Here is a 22,322-nt window from a genome sequence, read left to right on the forward strand (position 1 = left end):
CTCATTGTTCATATTGATTACGTGTCGATCGACAATTCTTATTTGATGATTTGCCGTTGCAATTCCTGAAATGTAACAAAGTGTCTTTATTATTTTTCACTAGGTTCCAGAGATGAAGGAGATCCTCCTCATAGGTTTCTTCCAGCCAAGTGAAGTCTTAAATAGTTTTGTCTCAAATGCACAACATCAGTTCCGGATCTCAGTGCGGTCAGTACCACGTTTATTGTTGAATATTATGTGGTCTGCATCATCCAAATTGAGCTTTGTGATTTCTATACCAAGTAAACTACCACAGCATGAATGCTATTCTGTTGACATGCCAAAGTTTGTGGCATTGATTCATGATGGAGTATGAGTTCTAATACCTGGTTGTGCACAGCTACCTGCAGGAGTACAGTGGACTTGGCACCGGAGGTGGCCTGTTCCATTTCCGGGATCAGATAATGGCCGGGAACCCAAAACGCTTCTTCGTGCTCAACGGAGATGTTTGTGCAGACTTTCCTCTGGTGGAAATGCTGAAGGCTGCTGAAGTCCACCCTCCAGACACCTTCTCCATCATGTGCACCAATGTGGGTATTGAGGGATTGGCATTGCATCTCTTGTAACTTGGTGGGACACTGTCATTGTCCCCATTGTATTATCTAATCCTGTCTGAATGCCCCGAGTGTGACCTCCTCTCTCCTCCCACAGGCAAATCGCAAACAGTCATTGAACTACGGCTGCATTGTGGCAAATGCACACACAAAGGAAGTGAGTGAAGCAGGCCAATAGCTTTGGAGTGTATTGTCATTGTGGCATTGGTTGAGGAATTTCATCCACATATCCATTAGTGGTGATGATGAAGGGGTTTATTATTATTATTTTTGTATACAAGATTGAGGCTCATGCAAGAGCTAGCACATTAAACACACAGCACATAAAACGCAAAAAACAAATGGACACGAAAACAATCAAGGGAGGGGGAGACAATATGGGGAGAGAGAGGGAAGCACACAAGCATAACAGTAGAGAACAGGGACATCGAGAGATCTGTGGAATGGAAAGGGCTGGGGAGGGGGAGGGAAGGGGTACACGGTATAAAACAAATTGACACTACCAGGGATTTCAGGAATGAAGTCGGAGATTGAAAGAGGTCGATTTTGGGTGAATTAACGGGGATAGAAAAGATCAAGGTTTTGGATGGGGGAAGATAAGAGATGGTGGTGAGCAGCTGTTTTGAAGACCTGCAGGGAGGAGTGGGATTGAAGAGAGTGTGGGAGTTTGTTCCAGAGGTGGGAAAAAAGAGGAATAAAAGAGTGAAGGTGAGCAGAGAGTCTTGATTTTGGCAGTTTCACCAGAAGAGGGTTGCTGGCAGTTCTTGTGCATCCTGCAGGAATATTTGGGGGACACAGCACAGACAGAGCTCGGGGAGCTAGGCCAGAGAAGAGTCTGTGGAAGACAGAAAGACCACTAATCTGCCTGCTGTGAGAGAGTGAAAGGCCCTCAGAATCAGCTTCATCGTGAGAGATTCCAATGATTCTGAAAATTTTGGATTCAACAGCTTGAAGCCGAGCTAGGTGTGAGGCAGGAGCACCAGCCCAGAGGGGAGAGCAGTATTCCATCAAGCTGTGGATGAAAGCTTTGTATGTGGTGAGGAGCTCAGAGGTGCCAAGGAAGGACTTCGCACAATGGAGGATGCCCAGTCAGCGACTGGATTTGGAGGCCAGCTTGGAAATGTGTTTTTTCCAGGAAAGATCATGGCAGATAGTGAGGCCCAAAAGCTTGAGTGACAGAACGTCTTTGAGAGGATTGTTCAGAAAGTAGATGGGAGGGTTGTCCAAACGGTCTTTTCGGAGAGACGTAGTGAGAGTGTGAGATTTGTCAGGATTGAAGGACATGCTCCACTTGTTTGACCAGTTTGTGATGTTATCCAGGTCAGCAGAGAGTGAAGAGGCTGCTGTCTGTCGATTTGAGGGTTGAGATATGGAGTGGCCGAGAGTGGAGTCATCAGCATAGAGATAGAGAGGATTTTCCAGACAGTCAGAAAGATCATTGATGAACACCAAAAAAAGTACAGGCCCCAGGACACTGCCTTGAGGAACTCCAGCCTGAACAGGAAGGGGAGAGGAGAGAACCCTATTCAGGGCTACACATTGTCTGCGACTGGAGAGGAAGTCTGCAATCCATGCATGGAGGTTTCCATGGATACCATAGGAGGAGAGTTTGGTGAGCAGGGTGGGGTGCCAGACCGTATCGAATGCACAAGATGTGTCAAGGGAGACAGCTTTGATTTCCTGTTTGGCGTTGAGGGCCTCCATCCATTGTTGAGACCACAGAGGCAGCATGTCCAGAGTAAAATGACCTGGTCTGAATCCAAATTGATGATCCGAGATCAAGCCATTGGAGAAGAGGAAGGATTTAATATCAGAAGCGATGATGGATTCCATGAATTTGCTGATGATTGGGAGCAGGCTGATTTGTCTGTCGTTGCAAGGATACCATTATTTATTGGAGTTTTGGTTATTTGTGAAGGTCTATTGGGTGATGAGCCAGACTAGGTGGTTTCATCGTTAGAGCATCCACTCTGCATATCGGAGGTCAGGGATTCAAACCCTGGCTGAGTCGTGCCAAAGACTTTTAAAATGGTACCTGCTGCTTTATTGTTTGATGTTCAGCATTTAAGAGGATTGAGCATGGCCAAACAACGCTGGGAAGGAAATGGCAATCCACCAAGTATAACCCTTGCTAAGAACCTATTTCGGCAGCAACATTGCTGAACTATTAACTTTCTGGAACTCGTTCAGATTTTAGTGTATGCGGTTATGTTGCAATTAACAGGGGAGTGAAACTTTCATATAGAATCTTGAAACTGGTACTTATTGACTTCTTTAGATCACATAGGACTCAAAACCACCTGTTTCCAATTTTTTCCAGCATGGATACGCACTAAATCCAAGATGGCGGCCATTTAACACGATAATCGCTTAATCGCCAACTATTTTGGACATTTGTAATGGATATAGTTGTCCAGTATATCGTTTTATAGGTTTTTTTGGTCACTGAATTCATTGAAGTACTTATATCATCAATAACACAAAGCATAAAGTGAATAATCATCCAATATGAGGTATAATTGGCGCCATATGGCATGGCACACCCATATAAATACCCAATGAACGGTACACAAATATTTGGGTTATAATAATGATTATGTATATTTGTTTTTCAGCAAAATAAATCTGTCCTGATCGTTCTATGGAAGACTGCATGGCATGAGCCATAATAATGTAACCACAGGAATGGATGCATGGGTGCAATCTGCCATGAAATCAGAGTTGACCAGCTTATGAAGTGTCCATTTCTAAACATGTATTTTCTTTTCTACTTGCAGGTAAATAATGGCATCCGAAGCGGAACCTCTGGAGAAAAGGGCACGTACCGAACTAAATTTCAAGCTGTGCATCAAATGTCAAACTTCAAAAGAAGAACAATTAAAGGAACCCCCACAGTCCCAAAAGCAATCAACGTATGACAAATTTCTAACAGCGGTTCGTTTGAGAGCGCAGTTTGGAAACACTGACTTTATTGCACTCAACGAAAAAATTGGACAATTGACAGCACAAGATTTATGTGACAAACATGTTGTGTGGCACAGAACGTGCTATGCTATGAGCACAAATAAAGAACATATAATACGTGATGAAAAGCGCTACAACCGAGCGTGTGCAACATCCGATGTTACTCTCCTTAGTAGCCGAACCGTGGGGAGACCAACTGCTTCATCAACACTTAGTGCTACGGACGAAGAGCCAGTGTCAAAAAAGTACACCCGATCACAGTTAACTGCATATGACAAAACAGAATGTTTCTTCTGTCAAGGTAAAATACAAGGTCCCTTGCACGAATGTCAATCAGCAAATATTGGAAAGCAGATAAAGGACATATTGGCGCCAATTTCCACCACTGTACTCCTGAAGGACATTTCCACCACTCCAACAACCAAGAATGGAAGGTTAACTATGCCACTGTCCTATCTGACAATGATGCGCTGTCACGTGATATTGTCTACCACAAGAAGTGCATCACCGAACAGTGGCAGTTTCTAAAGCAGGGAAATGCTGCAGACAGTGGATCATGCCCTAAGACAGCTGACCGCTGCAACACAGATGCCAGTGGGCCGACAGTACACCACATCATGGCTGAAATTGAATTCTTTGCCGAAATACAAGATCGCATCAACGAGGGAGAATTTATTCCAATGGACGAAGCAGAAAAGCTATACTTATCGAAGATGGAACAATACAACATCCAGTATGTCTCGAAGTTTTCTAACGCCAAGTCCGAGCGGAGGTGGCTACGACAAAATATCGAGGAAAATGTTAATCTCGTTCAGTTCACACCATTACCGAAGAAGCCTACACTGATACATTCCAAAGCTGCACAAAATGCTGCAGTTGATGAAGCTGTCAAGAACAACACATACGATGACATGAAGAAGTTATTTGAAGCAAGCAGAGTCCTACGTAAATTGATCCAGGAAACAAAGAAAGACCCGTGGGTTTTCACCGGAACACTCGATCCCTGTTTGTCATTAAAGGCGGCAAAAAGGGTTGGCGTCAGGAAGGGCATCCGGCCGTAAAACATTGCTTCAAAAAGGGGACCAAAAAAAAACAAAAAAAACAACAACAACAACCACGGTTCCCGAAAAAGGCCAACCCCCGCTTAGCGGAGAAAAATGGCCTCTAAAGGTGGTTATTATTATACTCGAAAATAGTGAGTATTGCGCAGTGCCACAGGAGCTCCACGGCATGGTGCTTTGGATCATGAAAGGTACAACTACAGTTAAAACTGAAGCTCGTGCACAAGAGTTTAATAGATCTGCGTCAATCGTCTCTCAGCAAATAGTACAAGCCCACAAATCTAATCGGCAACTCCTGTATGACCCAAAATCACCAGTGGCTGCGTTTCGATCGACAATTGAAACTCCTATCACACTCGGCATCTCACTGTATTGTGACCACAAATGGCGAAGCCAGAAACTGTCAAATCTAGTTTCACAAGCCGGTTTGGGAGTTCCATACCGACGCGTAAAGCAGTGTGTCGCTCAAATTTCGGAAGGGGTACAGATGAACATGGAGAAGAACGATGGAAACTATTTACCACCAGGGCTTCACAAAAAACGAAGATTGTGATTCTCAATTGACAACGTTGATGCCAAGGTTGATACCTCTGATGGCAGGAATTCTTTCCATGCAACGGCAATGGCTGTGTATCAACGGGAACCCAGCATGGATGAAACCGTGGAGGTGGTCACAGAGTATGCAACCCCCACACACAACAAATCGGCAAGATCGTTGAAGGATGTCCCCATGACTGTCGTCCCACTGATTCCGAGCAACATAACAGGTACTCATAAACCTCCCACGAGTCCTTCTTATCCGAACTTCAAACTGGGGATGAATGAGGAACAGCTCAGAGGACCTGCATTTGATGACCTATCATGGCTGTTGGTATGCCATTACCATCGCAATCATGCCAATCCAGTTATTGAGCTAGCTGAACCACACGACAGCTCTCGAGATGGTGAAGTGATTCATGTGCGACACCAACCTGTCCCTGTCTGGACAGCATATAATTCACTTCTGCGTACGTCAGCATCCAACACTGAATCTATCAAACTGGACAAAGTGCATGCACTGCCCCTCATAAATGCACCAGCCCATGAGTGGACGACCCTTACCACAGCCCTGACTCAGCTCTCTAATCTCAACAAACTGATGGCCCGAGACAATCAGGACAATGAGCCAATACTTGTGTGGCTAGATATGGACTTGTATAAAAGAGTTAGAAAACTGAGCTTCCTGGATCTACAGTTCCAAGCCAACATAATCCCAAGTCCCGGTCCTTTCCATGTAGTTCTCTGTGCCTTACGGTGTCTTGGAGCGACTCTTGAGAGCAGCGGTCTAGATGAAGCATGGATTGAAGCCGGCCTGTACAGTAGAGTAACTGTAGTACAGATACTGAATGGAAAGCACCACAACAGAGCCTTGGATGCTCACCAGATCACTCTGCAAGTTCTATTTGATTTGTGGATCGAGGCATTCTGCGAGCAACATCCAGTGCTACTCAACAAACTGACGTCTGCAATAGAAGATGTGAGAACAGCATGTCAAAATGGTCTGGATATAGCTCAAGCTCATCGTGAATTGGTGAACTTGGCATCCGATCTGAAGCTGGTGGAAACGCTAGAAGCATTCGACCACGAGAACGAGAAGTACCCGATGTACAAGTGGGCTCGTATGTATATGAGACAGGTCAACAACCTACTCCACTTCATGCGAGGTACCCGCGACCATAACTGGCTCTTGTACCTTGCCTCATTGGAAAAGATGTGCATCTACTTTTTCGCATATAACAGGCATGACTATGCACAGAACATTCCCGACTACATCGCACACATGTATCACCTGGAAAGCAGCCATCCCTCGATATGGCAAGAGCTCAAGAGTGGTGACTTTGTCGTCAGTACGAACCCTGTTGCATTCACATCCATTGGACCTGATCACGCACAGGAACATGTCAACAAGATCCACAAAGGTGAAGGTGCCATTTCTGGCTTAACCACCGATCCCCAGGGTCTGCTCAAATACTGCCTCGGCTCCCCAGAACTGGCAAGGCTGGCTGGAGAAACCGAGCGTATGCTAAACATATCAGATTCTATCCCAAAGAAGCACCACCAACACTCAGCATCTAAAACTGGACGACAGGAAAAGGCTGTGAGACAACTCAAGGATGTCATAGGCAGTGCAAACCCCTTCAATGCACCAGAACATGATGATGGATCTGAAATGAAGTTGGTCAACTTCGTCACCAAGCGGATAATGCCAACGGCAGTGCAGCGTGGCGTTTTGGACATAGAGGTACGTGGACACACGGCACTTGCAACATATGTTGATGAGAGGGTCAATGGAGACAAGAACATGTGGGACAAAATGTCGAAGCTCAAGTATCTGACTTGGAAAGATGGATGCAAAAGTATCAGTCTGAAGGCATCCTCCGAAGTAGCCAGCTTGAAAGCAACTAACTCCCTGTTCGTTCGCTTGCTGCTCGTTGCAAAGTCCTCAAGAGCACTGGACCTGCAGAACATTGTGGGAACACATGAATTTGCCCATTACAATTCAAGCCTAATGAGGCCCGATGGTTCTCTGCTACCTACTACAAGCAAGTCCACCCTCATCCATGAACTGGAAGGAGTGGTTTCGGGGACAGATACTTCTGAAGAATCCATAGAAGAGCCGATCATCCCACGTCAATCAGCACATGTCTTGACCAGCATCGTAATAGATGGCATGGCTCTCGTGCAGGAGATGGTTGTTCGGAAGGATGGTATAAAGTGTTGCCGAGACCTGTCAGGCTGTTTCATTCGAAGTGTTGACAAGTCGCGAGGCTACAGTGACATATACTTATTATTCGATAACTACACTGTTACAAACTCCATGAAGGACAGAACGAGACAGCTCCGAACAGCAGGAAGAGCACAAGACAAGAGATACAAAATAGAAGATTCCACACCTATCAAAGACTTTAAGGTATTCCTAGGAACCAAGGAAACCAAAGCCAACCTCGTGCTATACCTTGCACAAAATCTGTCCAGCTGTGCAAACTGCCGATCACTACCCACACACACAAAGGTGTTATGTCTTCCCAATCAAACATGGTGAACATCACAAGTACACAGGAGGAAGCCGACACGTTACTGGTCATGTATGCAGTGAGTAGTTTGTATGCAGTGAGTAATACACCACATATATACTCCTCTGACACAGATGTGTTGGTGCTCGCTCTGCGCAGGGTCCTAGACCTCAACACAGAGAGTCTCATCATCATGGGCTCTGGTGATCGACGACGGAAGATTAAACTCAAACCTATCTACATGGCCATTGGCGCAGAACGTGCAGCAGCTTTGCCAGGATTCCACGCGCTCACTGGATGTGATACCACTGGCCACATCCAGGGAAAGGGGAAGCCTACTTGCTTCAAATCCTTCATGAAGGCTAGTGATGACGTAATCCATGCACTAGCTGGGCTTGGTGTTGGTGTGTATCCATCTCCGGAGGTGTTGGCTGGTTGTGAAAAGTTCGTGTGTCAGCTCTTCAAACCTGGTTATGAATCAGCTAAAGCACTCCGGTGGCATATGTTCAAGCAACTCAAGGGCAACCAGGGTGTAGAGAAACTACCTCCAACTCAAGGATCCATAACTGAACACATTCTGCGAGCACACTTCCAAGCTAACATTTGGGTGCAGGACACAGTAGCTGTTCCAAGTCTTCTAGATCTAGTATCGTTGGGATGGAAACAACTAGATGACGGACGTTGTGTTCTTGTGACGTCGAAAGTTCCACCGGTACCAGAGGCTGTCGTCGGCCTCGTGAAGTGTTCATGTATTGCCAGCAAATGCAGTGGACGGTGTTCTTGCAAGACCAATAATCTGTCATGCACAGAGCTTTGCAAGTGTGAAGGTGCTGAAGGATCATGCACTAATGTTGCAAATGAGGAGACAGAGAGTGATGATGATGATGACAGCGACAGTGATGACTAATAACGTGGCAGTAATAACTAGCATCCGGATACATGTATAATTGAGCATCCAATTTGATATGTGTATGAACACCATTTTGTTTTCCCCATGATTGTTAGATACATAACATGCCTAGGTAAATTTCCATAACACAAGTACGTATGTTGATAAATGGTTTGATTTTTCTGTATATGGTGGCCACCATCTTGGACTTATTCTACGACATTAATGAAAACATTGAAAACTTCTTAAAGAAGTAACATACTTCGTAGAAAAGAATATATTGTAATCACAAAAATGTCCTTAGCTTATCATTATACATGTACGTAAATAAATGGTTCAGATATAAAAAATATCGTATTTTTTCGAAATTTGGTGGACGCCATCTTGGATGTTGTCAATGGATATGAATGAAAACATTGAAGACAGTCTATTTCATACAACCATATGTAGATACAAATATATTGTAATCAAAAGCATGTCCATAATAAGCTTATCATTGTGCATATATTGAATACGTTGGTTCAAATATAACGATTTATTGCTTTTTCGGTATATGCTGGCGGCCATCTTGAATTTTGCCACTGGACATAAATTTAAAAATTGGAAACAGGTTGTTTTGTGTTCAGTGTGATCATAGAAAGTAAAAAACCACAAGTTTCCAGATTCTATATGAACCGTTCACTAAATAACACAACGACCTACACTATTTAATGTATGAACGGGGAAGTGCTGAAAGTGATGGGTTGCTCTACACTGCACACTAGACAATGTTTATGTTCGTACCTGATGTAATTATTGTGACAGCCACGTTTGCTTTCTGCAGGTTCTACATTACGTGGAGAAACCAAGCACGTTTGTCAGTGAACTCATCAACTGTGGTGTGTACCTGTTCACACCCAAGATTTTTCAGGACATTGCCACAGTATTCCAGAACAACCAGCAAGAGCTACTCAGGTGGGCTACATATAATGCCTGCCTGTGTCGCTCACCATTTTTGTTTTTGTCTCGTTTTGTTCTTAGCCTGTGGCTGATTCACATCCCCTTCATGTGCCTCTGATGTGTCTCTTCATGTTTCTGTCTCTACCTTGTGTTTCTGTCTTCTCGCTCATGTTTCTGTCGTCTACCTCACGTCTCTGGTCTTCTCCCTCGTGTCTCTGGTCTTTACCCTCGTGTCTCTGGTCTTTTCCCTTGCGTCTCTGGTCTTCTCTCTTGCGTCTCTGGTCTTCTCTCTTGCATCTCTGGTCTTCTCTCTTGCATCTGGTCGTCTCCCTCATGTCTGGTTGTCTCCCTCGCGTCTCTGTCTTCTCCCTCGCTCCTGTCGTCTCCCTCGCGTCTCTGTCGTCTCCCTCGCGTCTCTGTCGTCTCCCTCGCGTCTCTGTCGTCTCCCTCGCGTCTCTGTCGTCTCCCTCGCGTCTCTGTCGTCTCCCTCGCGTCTCTGTCGTCTCCCTCGCGTCTCTGTCGTCTCCCTCGCGTCTCTGTCGTCTCCCTCGCGTCTCTGTCGTCTCCCTCGCGTCTCTGTCGTCTCCCTCGCGTCTCTGTCGTCTCCCTCGCGTCTCTGTCGTCTCCCTCGCGTCTCTGTCGTCTCCCTCGTGTCTGTCGTCTCCCTCGCGTCTCTGTCGTCTCCCTCGCGTCTCTGTCGTCTCCCTCGCGTCTCTGTCGTCTCCCTCGCGTCTCTGTCGTCTCCCTCGCGTCTCTGTCGTCTCCCTCGCGTCTCTGTCGTCTCCCTCGCGTCTGTCGTCTCCCTCGCGTCTGTCTTCTCCCTCGCGTCTCTGTCTTCTCCCTATCGTTTGTCTTCTCCCTCTCGTCTGTCTTCTCCCTCTCGTCTGTCTTCTCCCTCTCGTCTGTCTTCTCCCTCTCGTCTGTCTTCTCCCTCTCGTCTGTCTTCTCCCTCTCGTCTGTCTTCTCCCTCTCGTCTGTCTTCTCCCTCGCGTCTGTCGTCTCCCTCGCGTCTGTCGTCTCCCTCGCGTCTGTCGTCTCCCTCGCGTCTGTCGTCTCCCTCGCGTCTGTCGTCTCCCTCGCGTCTGTCGTCTCCCTCGCGTCTCTGTCGTCTCCCTCGCGTCTCTGTCTTCTTCCTCGCGTCTGTCTTCTCCCTCTCGTCTGTCTTCTCCCTCTCGTCTGTCTTCTCCCTCTCGTCTGTCTTCTCCCTCTCGTCTGTCTTCTCCCTCTCGTCTGTCTTCTCCCTCTCGTCTGTCTTCTCCCTCTCGTCTGTCTTCTCCCTCGCGTCTCTGGTCTTCTCCCTCGCCCCTCTGGTCTTCTCCCTCGTGCCTCTGGTCTTCTCCCTCGTGCCTCTGGTCTTCTCCCTCGCCTCCTTCGTTTTTCTATCTGCACATTTAAAATTTCTGTCTTTTTGTTTGAGTCTAAAGTCCATTATACAGTATGACACGCTGTTGTGGTTGAGCTTTATAATCACCTTTTGTGTTCTTTAATATGTAGTTTTCTCATCATGGCCATCCCAGTCATCCTTGTTTTCTGATTACTTCCATGTCACCTTCTGATCCTTCCCTTAACCCAACCTACGTCCCCCTCCACTCATTTTGTGATGCACCTAGCTCGGGCTTTGTTGGGTAAGTTCGTGAGTCACGGTGCAGTTTCTAACATCCTAATAGCACTTTGCTTCTGCTCATGCCCAATCATGTGGTTTTCTTTTTATACTTTTCTAAGCTGCCAGATGGTATAACACAGTCACTGCTGTTTCCTTGTTGTTAATACCATGCGTGACTGTGCTTAACTTATAATGGCACTATATACTTTGTTTTTGTCCTCACTATCAAGTTTGTGTGCATTTGTGGTGCATTTGCATTAGTCCATGACAATCCTGGATTCCTGCAAGGGTATTGGAGTGTTGGTCACAGTGGACCTGCAGCCTGAGCACACTTTGTCTGCCATGTGTTTGTAGTAGAATATGGCGCAAAGTGATTAAATTGCTTCAGATGTAGTTAAGCCTTGTAAATGATGAAAGAGTGTGATATAGATTGTTGTGATTGTGAAACTTCCTCGATGCTTCAGTTATTATAAACATCGGTCCCTCCTCTTTCCCCTTTGCCTTCCATCTCCCTGTTTACATCTAACTTGCATGATTTTGGCTTTCAGTTTGTCGGATGATCAAAACGGCACAGGGAATGGCGGGTGGCAGCGTGCAGAGGTGATACACCTCGAGAGGGACGTGTTTGCTGCATTGGCAGGTCGTGGCCGGCTCTACACGCACGAGACCAACGGCTTCTGGAGCCAAATCAAGTCTGCTGGGTAAGTGTGGTGTACAAGGAGTGTATGGCTCTGTAATAAAGCAATAAATTCAAATGCATCATTCCAAAATTGAAGAGACCAGTGAATACATTTTTTAGGCAAACTCGTAAAATAGGATACGGAGATGTTTGTGCAGACCACTTTTAAGAAAAGAAAAGATTTAACGGGGAAAGATGGGCAGCATTTGGAAAATTTATAAACATCGTGAAAAGCAAACACCATTGTATCTGAAACACAAAGTTTACTTTCGATGTTTAAAACTAGCAATGACTTCTGGCAGTGAAATGTGGGTTCTTGCGAAGGTGGCGAAAATGATGATCACCACACAAACAGCCCTGGAAACCTGCTTGCTGCTTTGACATAAAACGAGACAAGAGAAGCCAATGGATTCCTAGAGCAGAGAAAACCAAATCCAACAACATATTTGTCACAAAAAAAAAACAACTGAAATTGAACTGGGCTGGACACCCAGCAAGAAGGTATGACAGGAATTGCAAACTAGAGGACCTGGAAGAAGCAGAGGATCACCGAAGATTGAAAGGAGAGACAAAATTGAACTAGAACTGCACTCGGTGGAGCGCATACCTCCGCCAGGCTCACCAGTCTGTTTTGTATCCCACTGTTAGGCCGGATCTGGATTCGGACCTGAACCAAAATCGAATCGGCTTCTTCTTGTCACCGAACCAACTCGTCCACCAAGTTTATTCATAACTCATCCACAACTCCATATTCAGATCTTCACCAAAATTGAATCGATTCATCCTTGTCAGACACCCAACCTGTCCACCAAGTTTCGTTCAAATCCGTCTACAACTTTTTGAGATATCCTGCTATGTATCGTTTTTGGCCCTATCTCCCAAAGGTGAAGAATCACTTTAAAAATTCTACTAGCTGAATCCGAATCCGGATCTTCACCAAAATCTAATCATTTCGCCCTTGTCACATACACTACCTCTCTGCCAAATTTCGTCAGAATCCATCCACAACCTTTTGAGATATCTTGTTCACAGACAAACAAACAAACAGACAGACAGGGGTGAAAACATAACCTTCATCCACCTTAGGTGGCGTAGGTAAACAGACAGACAGGGGTGAAAACATAACCTCCATCCACCTTCGGTGGCGTAGGTAAACAGACAGACAGGGGTGAAAACATAACCTCCATCCACCTTCGGTGGCGGAGGTAACTAGAGTGAAGTCGATGGCGGGCCATTGCAAATCCCTGCGCTTCCCACCTAAGGCAAAGTTGAAAGTTGGCAAAAAGTTACACCAGGGATCATGATGGCCCAATATCATATTTTAAGTTAAAATGTTTCCTGTTTTGGCCTCTGTGACCCTCAGTCCCCACCCCCTGAGGCATGAACTGGGTGGTCAAATAAAAATTAAATCGTTACACATTTCATGCGTCCACCAATGCTTATTGCGGATACGAAGTTTCATTAGAAAATGTTTTTAAATTGTTTTAAATGTGCTCGTAATTGTATTTTCTGGTATTTGACCTTATAACCCCGCCCCAGGGGGCTTAGCCAAAATGATACTGCTCTTGCACCTGCTTACCAAAATATGATGCTGCCCTTGCACCTGCTTGCCATGTGGTGATCATAACGACTACGTTTGGTGAATTTCTGCTCAGCTGTTTAGAAGGAGATGGCGTGACACATAAACGGACGGACAGATTGGGCCCTTACCCTTCCCCCGCCCTCGTGTTTTTCAAATAGCATGGGGATAAAAATCCACTGCAGCACAATAGGCCTGGATTACCTGCAATAAAACAAGAAAAAAAGAAAAAAACCTTGTTGTGGGTAGGCCTCTGTCCGGCACGAGACTGAAGTAGGCTGGTTAAGGCAAGTGAAGAAGATTTTATGATTGATCACTTGTATTCCACTCACTGCAACCTTGGAGTTTATATTGATGATCCACATTTGGCCAAAGCCCAAGTGATGCTGCGTGTTTTGCATTGTGTTTAAGACATGGCTGTTTCAAACAGAGGTCACTGGGAAATGAATGATCTTCACTTGTATTTGCTGCTATTTTTTCATCTAAACGATGCAAAGTGAACTATTTGATAACGATCAGATCTAGTAATGTCGAAACTTGCTTTATTTACATCCCACCTTGGATCTAACTTTTAATTTAACAATTATCATCTCCGCCATGGAAAGTGGATGGAGGTTGTTTCCACCCCTGTCTGTTTGTCTGTTTGTGAGCAGAATATCCCAAAAGGTTATGGACGGATTCAGACAAAACTTGGTGGATAGTTTGGGTGTGAGACGAGCAAGAATTGATTAGATTTTGGAGATCATCCGAATACGGCTCCGGATACTAGAGAATTTTAAAGTGATTCTTCACCATTGAGAGATAGGGCCAACAACGATATCTAGCATGACTTCCCCAAACTTTGTGGATGGATTGTGACGAAACTTGGTGGATGAGTTGGTTAGGCGACAAGAACAAGCCAGTTAGATTTTGGTTCATGTCTAGATTCAGATCCAGCCTATCGATGGGATACAAAACGTAAACTGTTCAGGCCGATGGAGGTGTGCACTCTACCGAGCGCTGTTGTAGTTCTAAAGTTTTTTTTCAACCTCTGCGGAATGTAAAACCGGGGCTGGCAGGATAGCCAGCACGTGATATGCCCACTTGCCTTTGAGCTGTCTAGACTGGGATCGAATGTCGTCGTCCCAGCTATAAATGGTCACCCTGGTACTTTTCATTTCGATCTGCTGTGCCATCCATCAGATGGATGTTAAGCCAGAAACGGTTCCTCTCTCCACGCATGGCTTGCGGATTTCCTCTTCCTCTCTAGTCGTAGTCAATGTGTGGACCTGAATGGTTTTCTCTAATCTCCCCTTCCTGTTCAGGCTGGAGTTCCCCAAGGCAGTGTTCTGGGCCTTGTGCTTTTTCTGGTCTTCATCAATGATCTCTCTGACTCTGGAAAATCCTCTCTATCTCTTTGCTGATGACTCCACTCTCTGCCGCTCCATACCTCATCCCTCAGATCGGCAGTCTGCAGCCTCCTCACTCTCTGCAGACCTGGACAAAATCACAGACTGGGCAAACAAGTGGAACATGTCTTTCAATCCTGACAAATCTCACACTCTTACGATGTCTCTCCGAAAAGACCAACTGGACAACCCTCCCATCTACTTTCTGAACAATCCTCTCCAAGAAGTTCTGTCACTCAAGCTTTTGGGTCTCACTATCTGCCATGATCTTTCCTGGGAAAACCACATTTCAAATCTGGCCTCCAAAGTCAGTCGCCGACTGGGCATCCTCCGTCGTGCGAAGTCCTTCCTTGGCACACCTGAGCTCCTCACCACATACAAGGCTTTCATCCGCAGCTCAATGGAATACTGCTCTCCCCTCTGGGCCGGTGCTCCTGCCTCACACCTAGCTCGGCTTCACGCTGTTGAAACCAAAGCTTTCAGAATCTTTGGCATCTCCCACGATTAAACCAACTCCGAGGGCCTTTCACTCACTCACCGCAGGCAGGTTGGTGGTCTTTCTGTCTTCTACCGACTCTTCTCCGGCCTGGCTCCCCCAGCTCTCTCTGTGCTCTGTCCCGCAAATATTCCTTCAGGTCGCACAAGATCTGCCTGCAACCCTCTTATTGTTAAACTGCCAAAATCAAGACTCTACTCACCTTCACTCTTTCATTCCCCTTTTCTCTCGCCTCTGGAACAGACTCCCTCATTCTCTTCAATCCCACTCCTCCCCAGAGGGTCTTTAAAACAGCTGTTCACCACCATCTCTTATCTTCCTCCATCCAAAACCTTGATCTTTTCTACTCCCGTTAATTCACCCCAGATCTACTTTTTTTAAATACCGACTTCTTTCCAGGAAGTCCTAGCAGTGTCCACGTGTTTTGTTTTGTTTTTTTCTCCCAGCCCACCCCTCCCCCCCCCCCCCCTTCCCATGCCTCCTCCCCCGAAGCCCTCTCCCTCCCACAGATCTCCCGATGTCCCTGCTCTCCATCTTGTCTCCCGCTCCCTTGATCATATGTTTTACGTGTCAGTTTGTCTTTTTGTGATCAATGTTAGCTCTTACACGAGCCTCGATTTTTGTATACAAAAACAAAACCAAAAAAAAAAAAAAAAAAACCCCGGTCCATCTGCCAGCATTTGTTGCCTGTTCAAGACTGCCACTGTGTTTTGACGTAGGGGAGGCGAGTTATCACTGGCACCCTGAACAAATTGCTCGTACAGTCTGACCATCATTCCTAGCCCGCTGATTTACCAGACTTTGGCCAAAACGTTCCCTGGCCGACCCCTCAAGAAGGTGGGAATATTTGGGCCTATTAAATAATTAGTAGTAGGGCAATTCCCCAACATTACGGAGTGACACTTTGAGTCATTTTTGTGAACTTTGATTGCTCTAGCATTGTGATAAAGCCACTAGTACCTACTCTCTATATATCATATTGTAAAGGAAGAGTTGCACTTTACAGAGATATTAATGGAGTTCCTGTAAGTTGGACCATTGTCAAGTAATTAACATTCAAAAACTGTGTTATGGAGTGACACTGTCTTTTGTCATTTATTAAACAATAACAACATTTATTGAAAACTCTGCTCTCACAATAGTTATAAAATTGTAATGAAATAATGGGAAGATACACTAATAGTTGTGCTTTTAGTACAGGGGTTTCAAAATTCCAGACATGACCTAATTACTCTGAAATAATTACAATAGTCCCGTTACGGAGTGACGAAAAATCCCGTTACGGAGTGATGAGATAATTTTGAGATTTCTCCCAAAGCAACAAATCATTTCTAGATAACGCCAGGCTTTCATTCTGAACCCAGCTGACTTGTGCTGGCGTTTCAACATCTAACACTTTAGATAAATAATAAAAATAAAAATCTGAACTGAGAAAATATACAATAAACATATTTAAAAAGTCAAGAAATAGACTAAAGAAATTGAGAACAATTTACGAGTGGATGACCAGAAACAAAACAAAGTTTGGAATTAATCAGTTGGCCCCATCACAAAACTTCACATGACTGCCCTGCAAAAGGTTCCCTTTCCCAAAGGACATTCAGCAAATACATAATGATTGCGATGGTTGAGGGATGGCTGAAGAAGGAATCTGACGACTTGGTTGGAATCAATCCAGGATTTATCTTCCACCTCTGGGAATGTATATGTCAAGTCAGATAGGCCCGCTTTTCGCAAAAATGATACTTCCAAACAACCATCATCTACTATCTGAGTCACCTGGCCAACAAACAACTTCTTAGATTTTTTTTGTGACATACTGCACAGTCACAAAGTCACCAGGGTGCACTTGGGGTTGACTGTCTGACCTGGGGCGCTCAGCAGGTGCTGGACTAGCAGTATTTTGACATTCCAAGGATGATACATGGCACTCGGGGTGAAGACTCACCAATTCAAATTGTTCCGCTGTTGAGTACATAGAGGCGCTCACAACATATTTCCTCACAGGTTTCACACAGTGTGTTTGGTGTGTTTTCGGAAGCGACGTCACTAACTGCCAGCGCTCGTCCAATTGCGACTGGCACTTCTCAAAGTCTCCTGCTGCGATGAATAAAACTTCGATCTTTTTGCACTGTGCCGCTGCTACGCGGAAGAAGGATTCTGCATCAGATACAGGATCCCCAGCCAGATTTGCCAACCAAACTCTCCTCTTTACCTCACCTCCTATCCCATCAACAGCACCCTTACCGTGAGATGTGGCAAAGAAATTCCAGGATAATTGAATCTTGAACAATTCCTGAAGGAACTCACCTTTTTCAGGCTGAGTTATCAATTGTTTGACAGAATGAGTCACTCTGTAACGTTACGGAGTGACAAGTTTTCTTTTTAATTTATTTTCTGTAGATAAAAATAAAATAAAAATTATACTGTACAATGATTGGGTGGTATAAGTTCTTAATGACCCTGGATTTATTTGGTTTTTCATCCACCAGTTAAAGAGAAAAGTAACCAAATGTCAAATTTTCGTCATGAAGTGACATGTCACGGAGTGACATCTGACTCCTAATTTGAGTTTTAATTTTAAAGCATAGAAAGACAACTTATATTTTTTCAATTGGTTTTGAAATAATCTTCATACAGGTAGCTTCTGATGGATAGCATTTGTTGACTTCATACCAATTAATTGAGAGAATGAATGAATTAATAGTTCTTTGCATTATCGAGGGCCAATTTTATTGCGCTTTTCAGTAGAATGACTTCATTAATTGCAATGAGTGATGTAAGCCAACAGAGCAAGCTAACTCAGTGATCTTGATATTATCTGAAAGTACATGTTTTCAGCTTTCATTTGGTACATAACATGAACTTTTTCAGTCAAATTTAAAATTTGACTTCTGCGGACCATTTCTCGTGGAATTGCCCAGTAGTAGTAGTAGTAGTTAGTAGTAGTAGGGTGAAGGAGCTTGTACACATCATGTGTAAGTTAAGGATATTAGTGGGTATAATTGTATTTTCACATGATTTACAAGGACATTGGCAGACACTGGACAAATTAACATGGTTTTGGGGATTTGAACCTGGGGTGCCAGCATCGTGAGCTGTGAGTACAAACGGGGAACAAGAACCAGGCTCACCTGAAGTTCATCCCTTTCCTTCAATATGATCATTGTCATTTTTCATGTTTATTTATTTTTGTGCACAATGCTTTGGCAGCCTTGAGTTCCCCCAACTTATATATATAAAAATAAATAACCACCTTTAGAGGTCATTTTTCCCCGCAAAGCGGGGGTTGGCCTTTTTCGGGAACCGTGGTTGTTGTTGTTTTTTGGTCCCCTTTTTGTAGCAATGTTTTACGGCCGGATGCCCTTCCTGACGCCAACCCTTTTTGCCGCCTTTAACGACAAAATGAGTTCCCCCAACTTGCTCACCTGAATCTAGTGATGGGAATGAGAATCTGCGGCTGGCTAAACCTCGATGCTTCATTGGATCTATTTAGCTCCCATCGTCAACTCCTTCCTCGTGTTAATGAAAACATTTTTTTTTTACCCAATGTATAGTAGATATACCAATACAACTTTCTGCAAACCTTCTCAGGTCGGCAATATATGCCAGCCGCCTGTACCTGAATTCATACCACGATACACACCCAGAGAGACTCGCCACCAACGGGGAGAACAAGCCACGTATTGTTGGTAAGAAAAGGCACCTCACACAATCGATACAGACCAATTTACTTATCAAATGTGTTAAAAGTCCAATTCTTCCTGCTCTCTGGAATATTGTATGATTGTACAACAACAACAAAAACAACAGGCATTTTAAGGCCATTTTCCCTGCTTGAGCGGGGGTTAGCCTTGCGGGTCCCATGACAATCTGCTCCATTTTGCCTGTATGATTGTATACACCATATATAAGAATAACATTCCCTCGCTGGTGTTTTGCCTCAGTCTGCTTGTCCTTTGCTCTCAGGCAATGTGTACATCCATTTGACTGCCACTGTGGATCCCACTGCTTTGGTGAGTTACTGAGTTGTATCATCCAACTTTTTGCAGCACCTTCTAGATGGCCTAGCAAGCTCTTCCATAACCCTCGACTTCCCCCCCCCCCCCCCCCACCCCAAAGTAAAATGCTCACCTTGCTGTGTGGCTTCGGTGGGGAATGGTGCCATCATCATGATAACTGAGGTAGTGCACAAGTTTAGTCGATTCAAACTGTTGCAGCCATCTGTTGCCATCAAAGGTTATGACCTTTTCTCTAATCCTGATGAGGAAGGTGCTCGGGGAGTAATTGCGTACACTCGGACACAACTACGTGCAACAGAAATTGTTTTTGATTTCAAATTCAAAGAGATTGTTGGATGTGCCATCGTACTCCATGGAACCACAACAATTGTTGGAGTATGTGTTTATCGCAGTCCATCCAGCAATCTTGAAAACAATGAATTGCTATTGGAAGTGATAAACTACCTGGGATCAAAATGTATGTCAAAAACACAATCATGTAGTCGTAGTGGAAGACCTTAACTTTCCAGAAATTGAGTGGCAAACCTGGCACGTAAACACTCAACATAACAATACAGCTCACAGGTTCCTGAATGCTTTACTGGAAACCTTTATGCACCAAATTGTTCAAGAGTCCACAAGGTATCGGGAAGGACAAATCAGCAGCATCCTTGATCTTGTGATAACAAATAAGCCAGAATTGATTACAGCCTTGGATCATGGTCCATCACTCGGACAAAGTGATCACTGTTGTCTACATTTTGAGATAAACATTGAATCTGGCCTTATTGTAGAAAGGGTCAAGATTAAGTGCCTACAATACAACATGGGTAACTACAGTGCTATGAGGGAGAAGATGGCAGACAACAACTGGACTGATCTCTTGGCCGGAAAGGACTGCAGGGAATCTTGGAATGTGTTTAAGGAGCAACTTATGAATGCAATTGACAAATTTGTTCCAGTGGTCAACTAGAACGGCACTCAGTAGAAAGCATACCTCCACCTGGTTGGCCATATCACTCAATGGTGAAGAATCACTTTAAAAATTCTAGTAACCGGATCCGGATCCGAATCTTCACCAAAATCTAATCATTTCGTCTGTCACATACGCTACCTCTCAGCCAAATTTCGTCCGAATCCGTCGACAACTTTTTGAGATATTTTGTTCACAAACAAACAAACAGACAGACAGGGGTGAAAACATAACCTCCATCCATCCACCTTTTAGTCTGGAGGCATATCCCCAAAAGTGGCCTAGAAAAGGTGGTAGGGGTACACTCATGTTACAAGCTGGCAACAATGTTTTTCTGAAAGCCCAGACCTCTAGGAACCCAAAAAGTCTTGTTGCCAGCTTGGGAAATGGTTTGGACCAGATTTGTGGCCATTTTTCAAAATGGCCACCTACATTTTTGGTGTTTTCTAATATTTGAGCTCTAGAACTTATATCTGGCTGTCTTAAAGGTCTCTAGGGTTATGACCTTATAACATATAGTCATACAACAATCCTCACCCAAATTGGGGTGCATGGCATATCTATAAGTGGTTTTATTGAAGCAAAAAGGCAAAAATATGCCTGAAAAACGCCTTCATTTTGATTTTTCCAAATCACTAAATTGCATACTGTGAAGTTGTTCTTTGGTCAATTTCTTTCAAAAAAGTTTTAAAATTTGCCCAGATCCCTCCTCTTCATTAGCAAATCTTCAGGAATATACCCAAGTTCTCAGAAAATATGTTTTATGCATGATCAGCTACCCCTACCCCCTAAATCACAAAACGTGCCAATTTTCAATATTTCCAGATTCCAACCAATATCATTGTTGTATGACTTTTTCTCATCATGATAGGTCCAAATTAACTTACTCTATGTGATTAGGTGTTAATAAAAATTGAATTTCACACTTTAGTGAAAATCCAAGATGGCTGCCAAATGGCCATAGAATATTTGGTGGCGCGAGACCATAAGACTGCAATTTCATTCAGAGGCACTTCTAAAATGTTCCATTTATACTAAATATATGAGGCACTACTATTCTATAGGTCACATGTATGTGAAAGAGTCTTGATGAGTTGAAGATGTATTATTTTAGAGGGGGACTTTATGTAAAATTTATGTTTTATAACATTTGAATTTCAGGAAAGTAGTGTGGATTTGGAAGTGCCTTGTTTGCGGAGTATATTAGTTCCAACATAGCTGACAAACAAGGCACTTACATAAATGAAGACATAGAAGATTGTAAAATATAAGCTATATTATTTAATGTAAAACAAAAATAAACATACATAACTTGTATACATAATGCAAACATTATTATGTTACACTGATCCAAACAATACAAACGTCAATGCAATGCTTGCACCTTTAAACTAAACAAATATTTGGCACTGAATTAAAGTCATACCCAACAAGCTAATCTGGCTATTCATACATAAGTGACAGAATGTGGGATACAGTCATATCATAGACTAGTAATACATTGGTGGAACAGAGCTGAAGCAAGACTAGTTACATTACGTCAAATACAGCCAGCATAGTAACAATATGACATTATGGAATATACTCAAGTTTCCATGCATGTCGTCTAATCACTATCAGAGTCATTGAGGGGGTTCCTGCATAAGTCTGCACATTTGCATGCCAATGTGCACCGCAATCCATTTTTCCTACAGTTGCACCTGCCAGTTAGACATGGACGGGCCTTTGAGGTACATGCACACGTCGCAATTTTGACACATTCTGCTGTGAGCCCTTCCTTGGTCATGAGACGGGGCATCAGCTGGTTGTCCTCAAGGTACCAGCCGGATGTTGTTGGATTGGGGATTCCTGGATTTGGCACATTGGCATTTCGCCACACAAGGGCTTGATGATGTGCCCTTAAAATGTGCTGGTGCAATGCATCCTCTGTTGGTGGCATGTTCTCTGGCTTTTTACCAACTTTTCTGAATTGGGAACATCTCAGCGCCTGGATTTCCTTTGCGTCTCCTTTCGGGTTGTAAAGACGGCAGACAAACTCCTCAGCCTTTGCACAAATCTCTTCACTTGGAACATGTGCAACCCCTAGCTGGGAGAGTAGGTGAGG

General features: G+C 44.2%; 1 protein-coding gene across 1 annotated transcript in view; it reads left to right on the top strand.

Annotated features, from left to right (window-relative positions):
- GMPPA (GDP-mannose pyrophosphorylase A) overlaps window positions 1-22,322 on the top strand; it is a 67,629-nt gene that overhangs the window by 10,931 nt on the left and 34,376 nt on the right. Inside the window, exons 3-9 of the mRNA XM_068097786.2 lie at window positions 104-207; window positions 380-569; window positions 691-750; window positions 9,384-9,514; window positions 11,651-11,803; window positions 18,839-18,936; window positions 19,214-19,260. Of these exons, the coding sequence (XP_067953887.1) occupies window positions 104-207; window positions 380-569; window positions 691-750; window positions 9,384-9,514; window positions 11,651-11,803; window positions 18,839-18,936; window positions 19,214-19,260 (783 nt within the window). The remainder of the gene's footprint in view (window positions 1-103; window positions 208-379; window positions 570-690; window positions 751-9,383; window positions 9,515-11,650; window positions 11,804-18,838; window positions 18,937-19,213; window positions 19,261-22,322) is intronic.

The sequence above is a fragment of the Myxine glutinosa genome, chromosome 6 (genome assembly GCF_964187855.1).
Source record: "Myxine glutinosa chromosome 6, kmMyxGlut1.1, whole genome shotgun sequence".
Taxonomy (NCBI): domain Eukaryota; kingdom Metazoa; phylum Chordata; class Myxini; order Myxiniformes; family Myxinidae; genus Myxine; species Myxine glutinosa.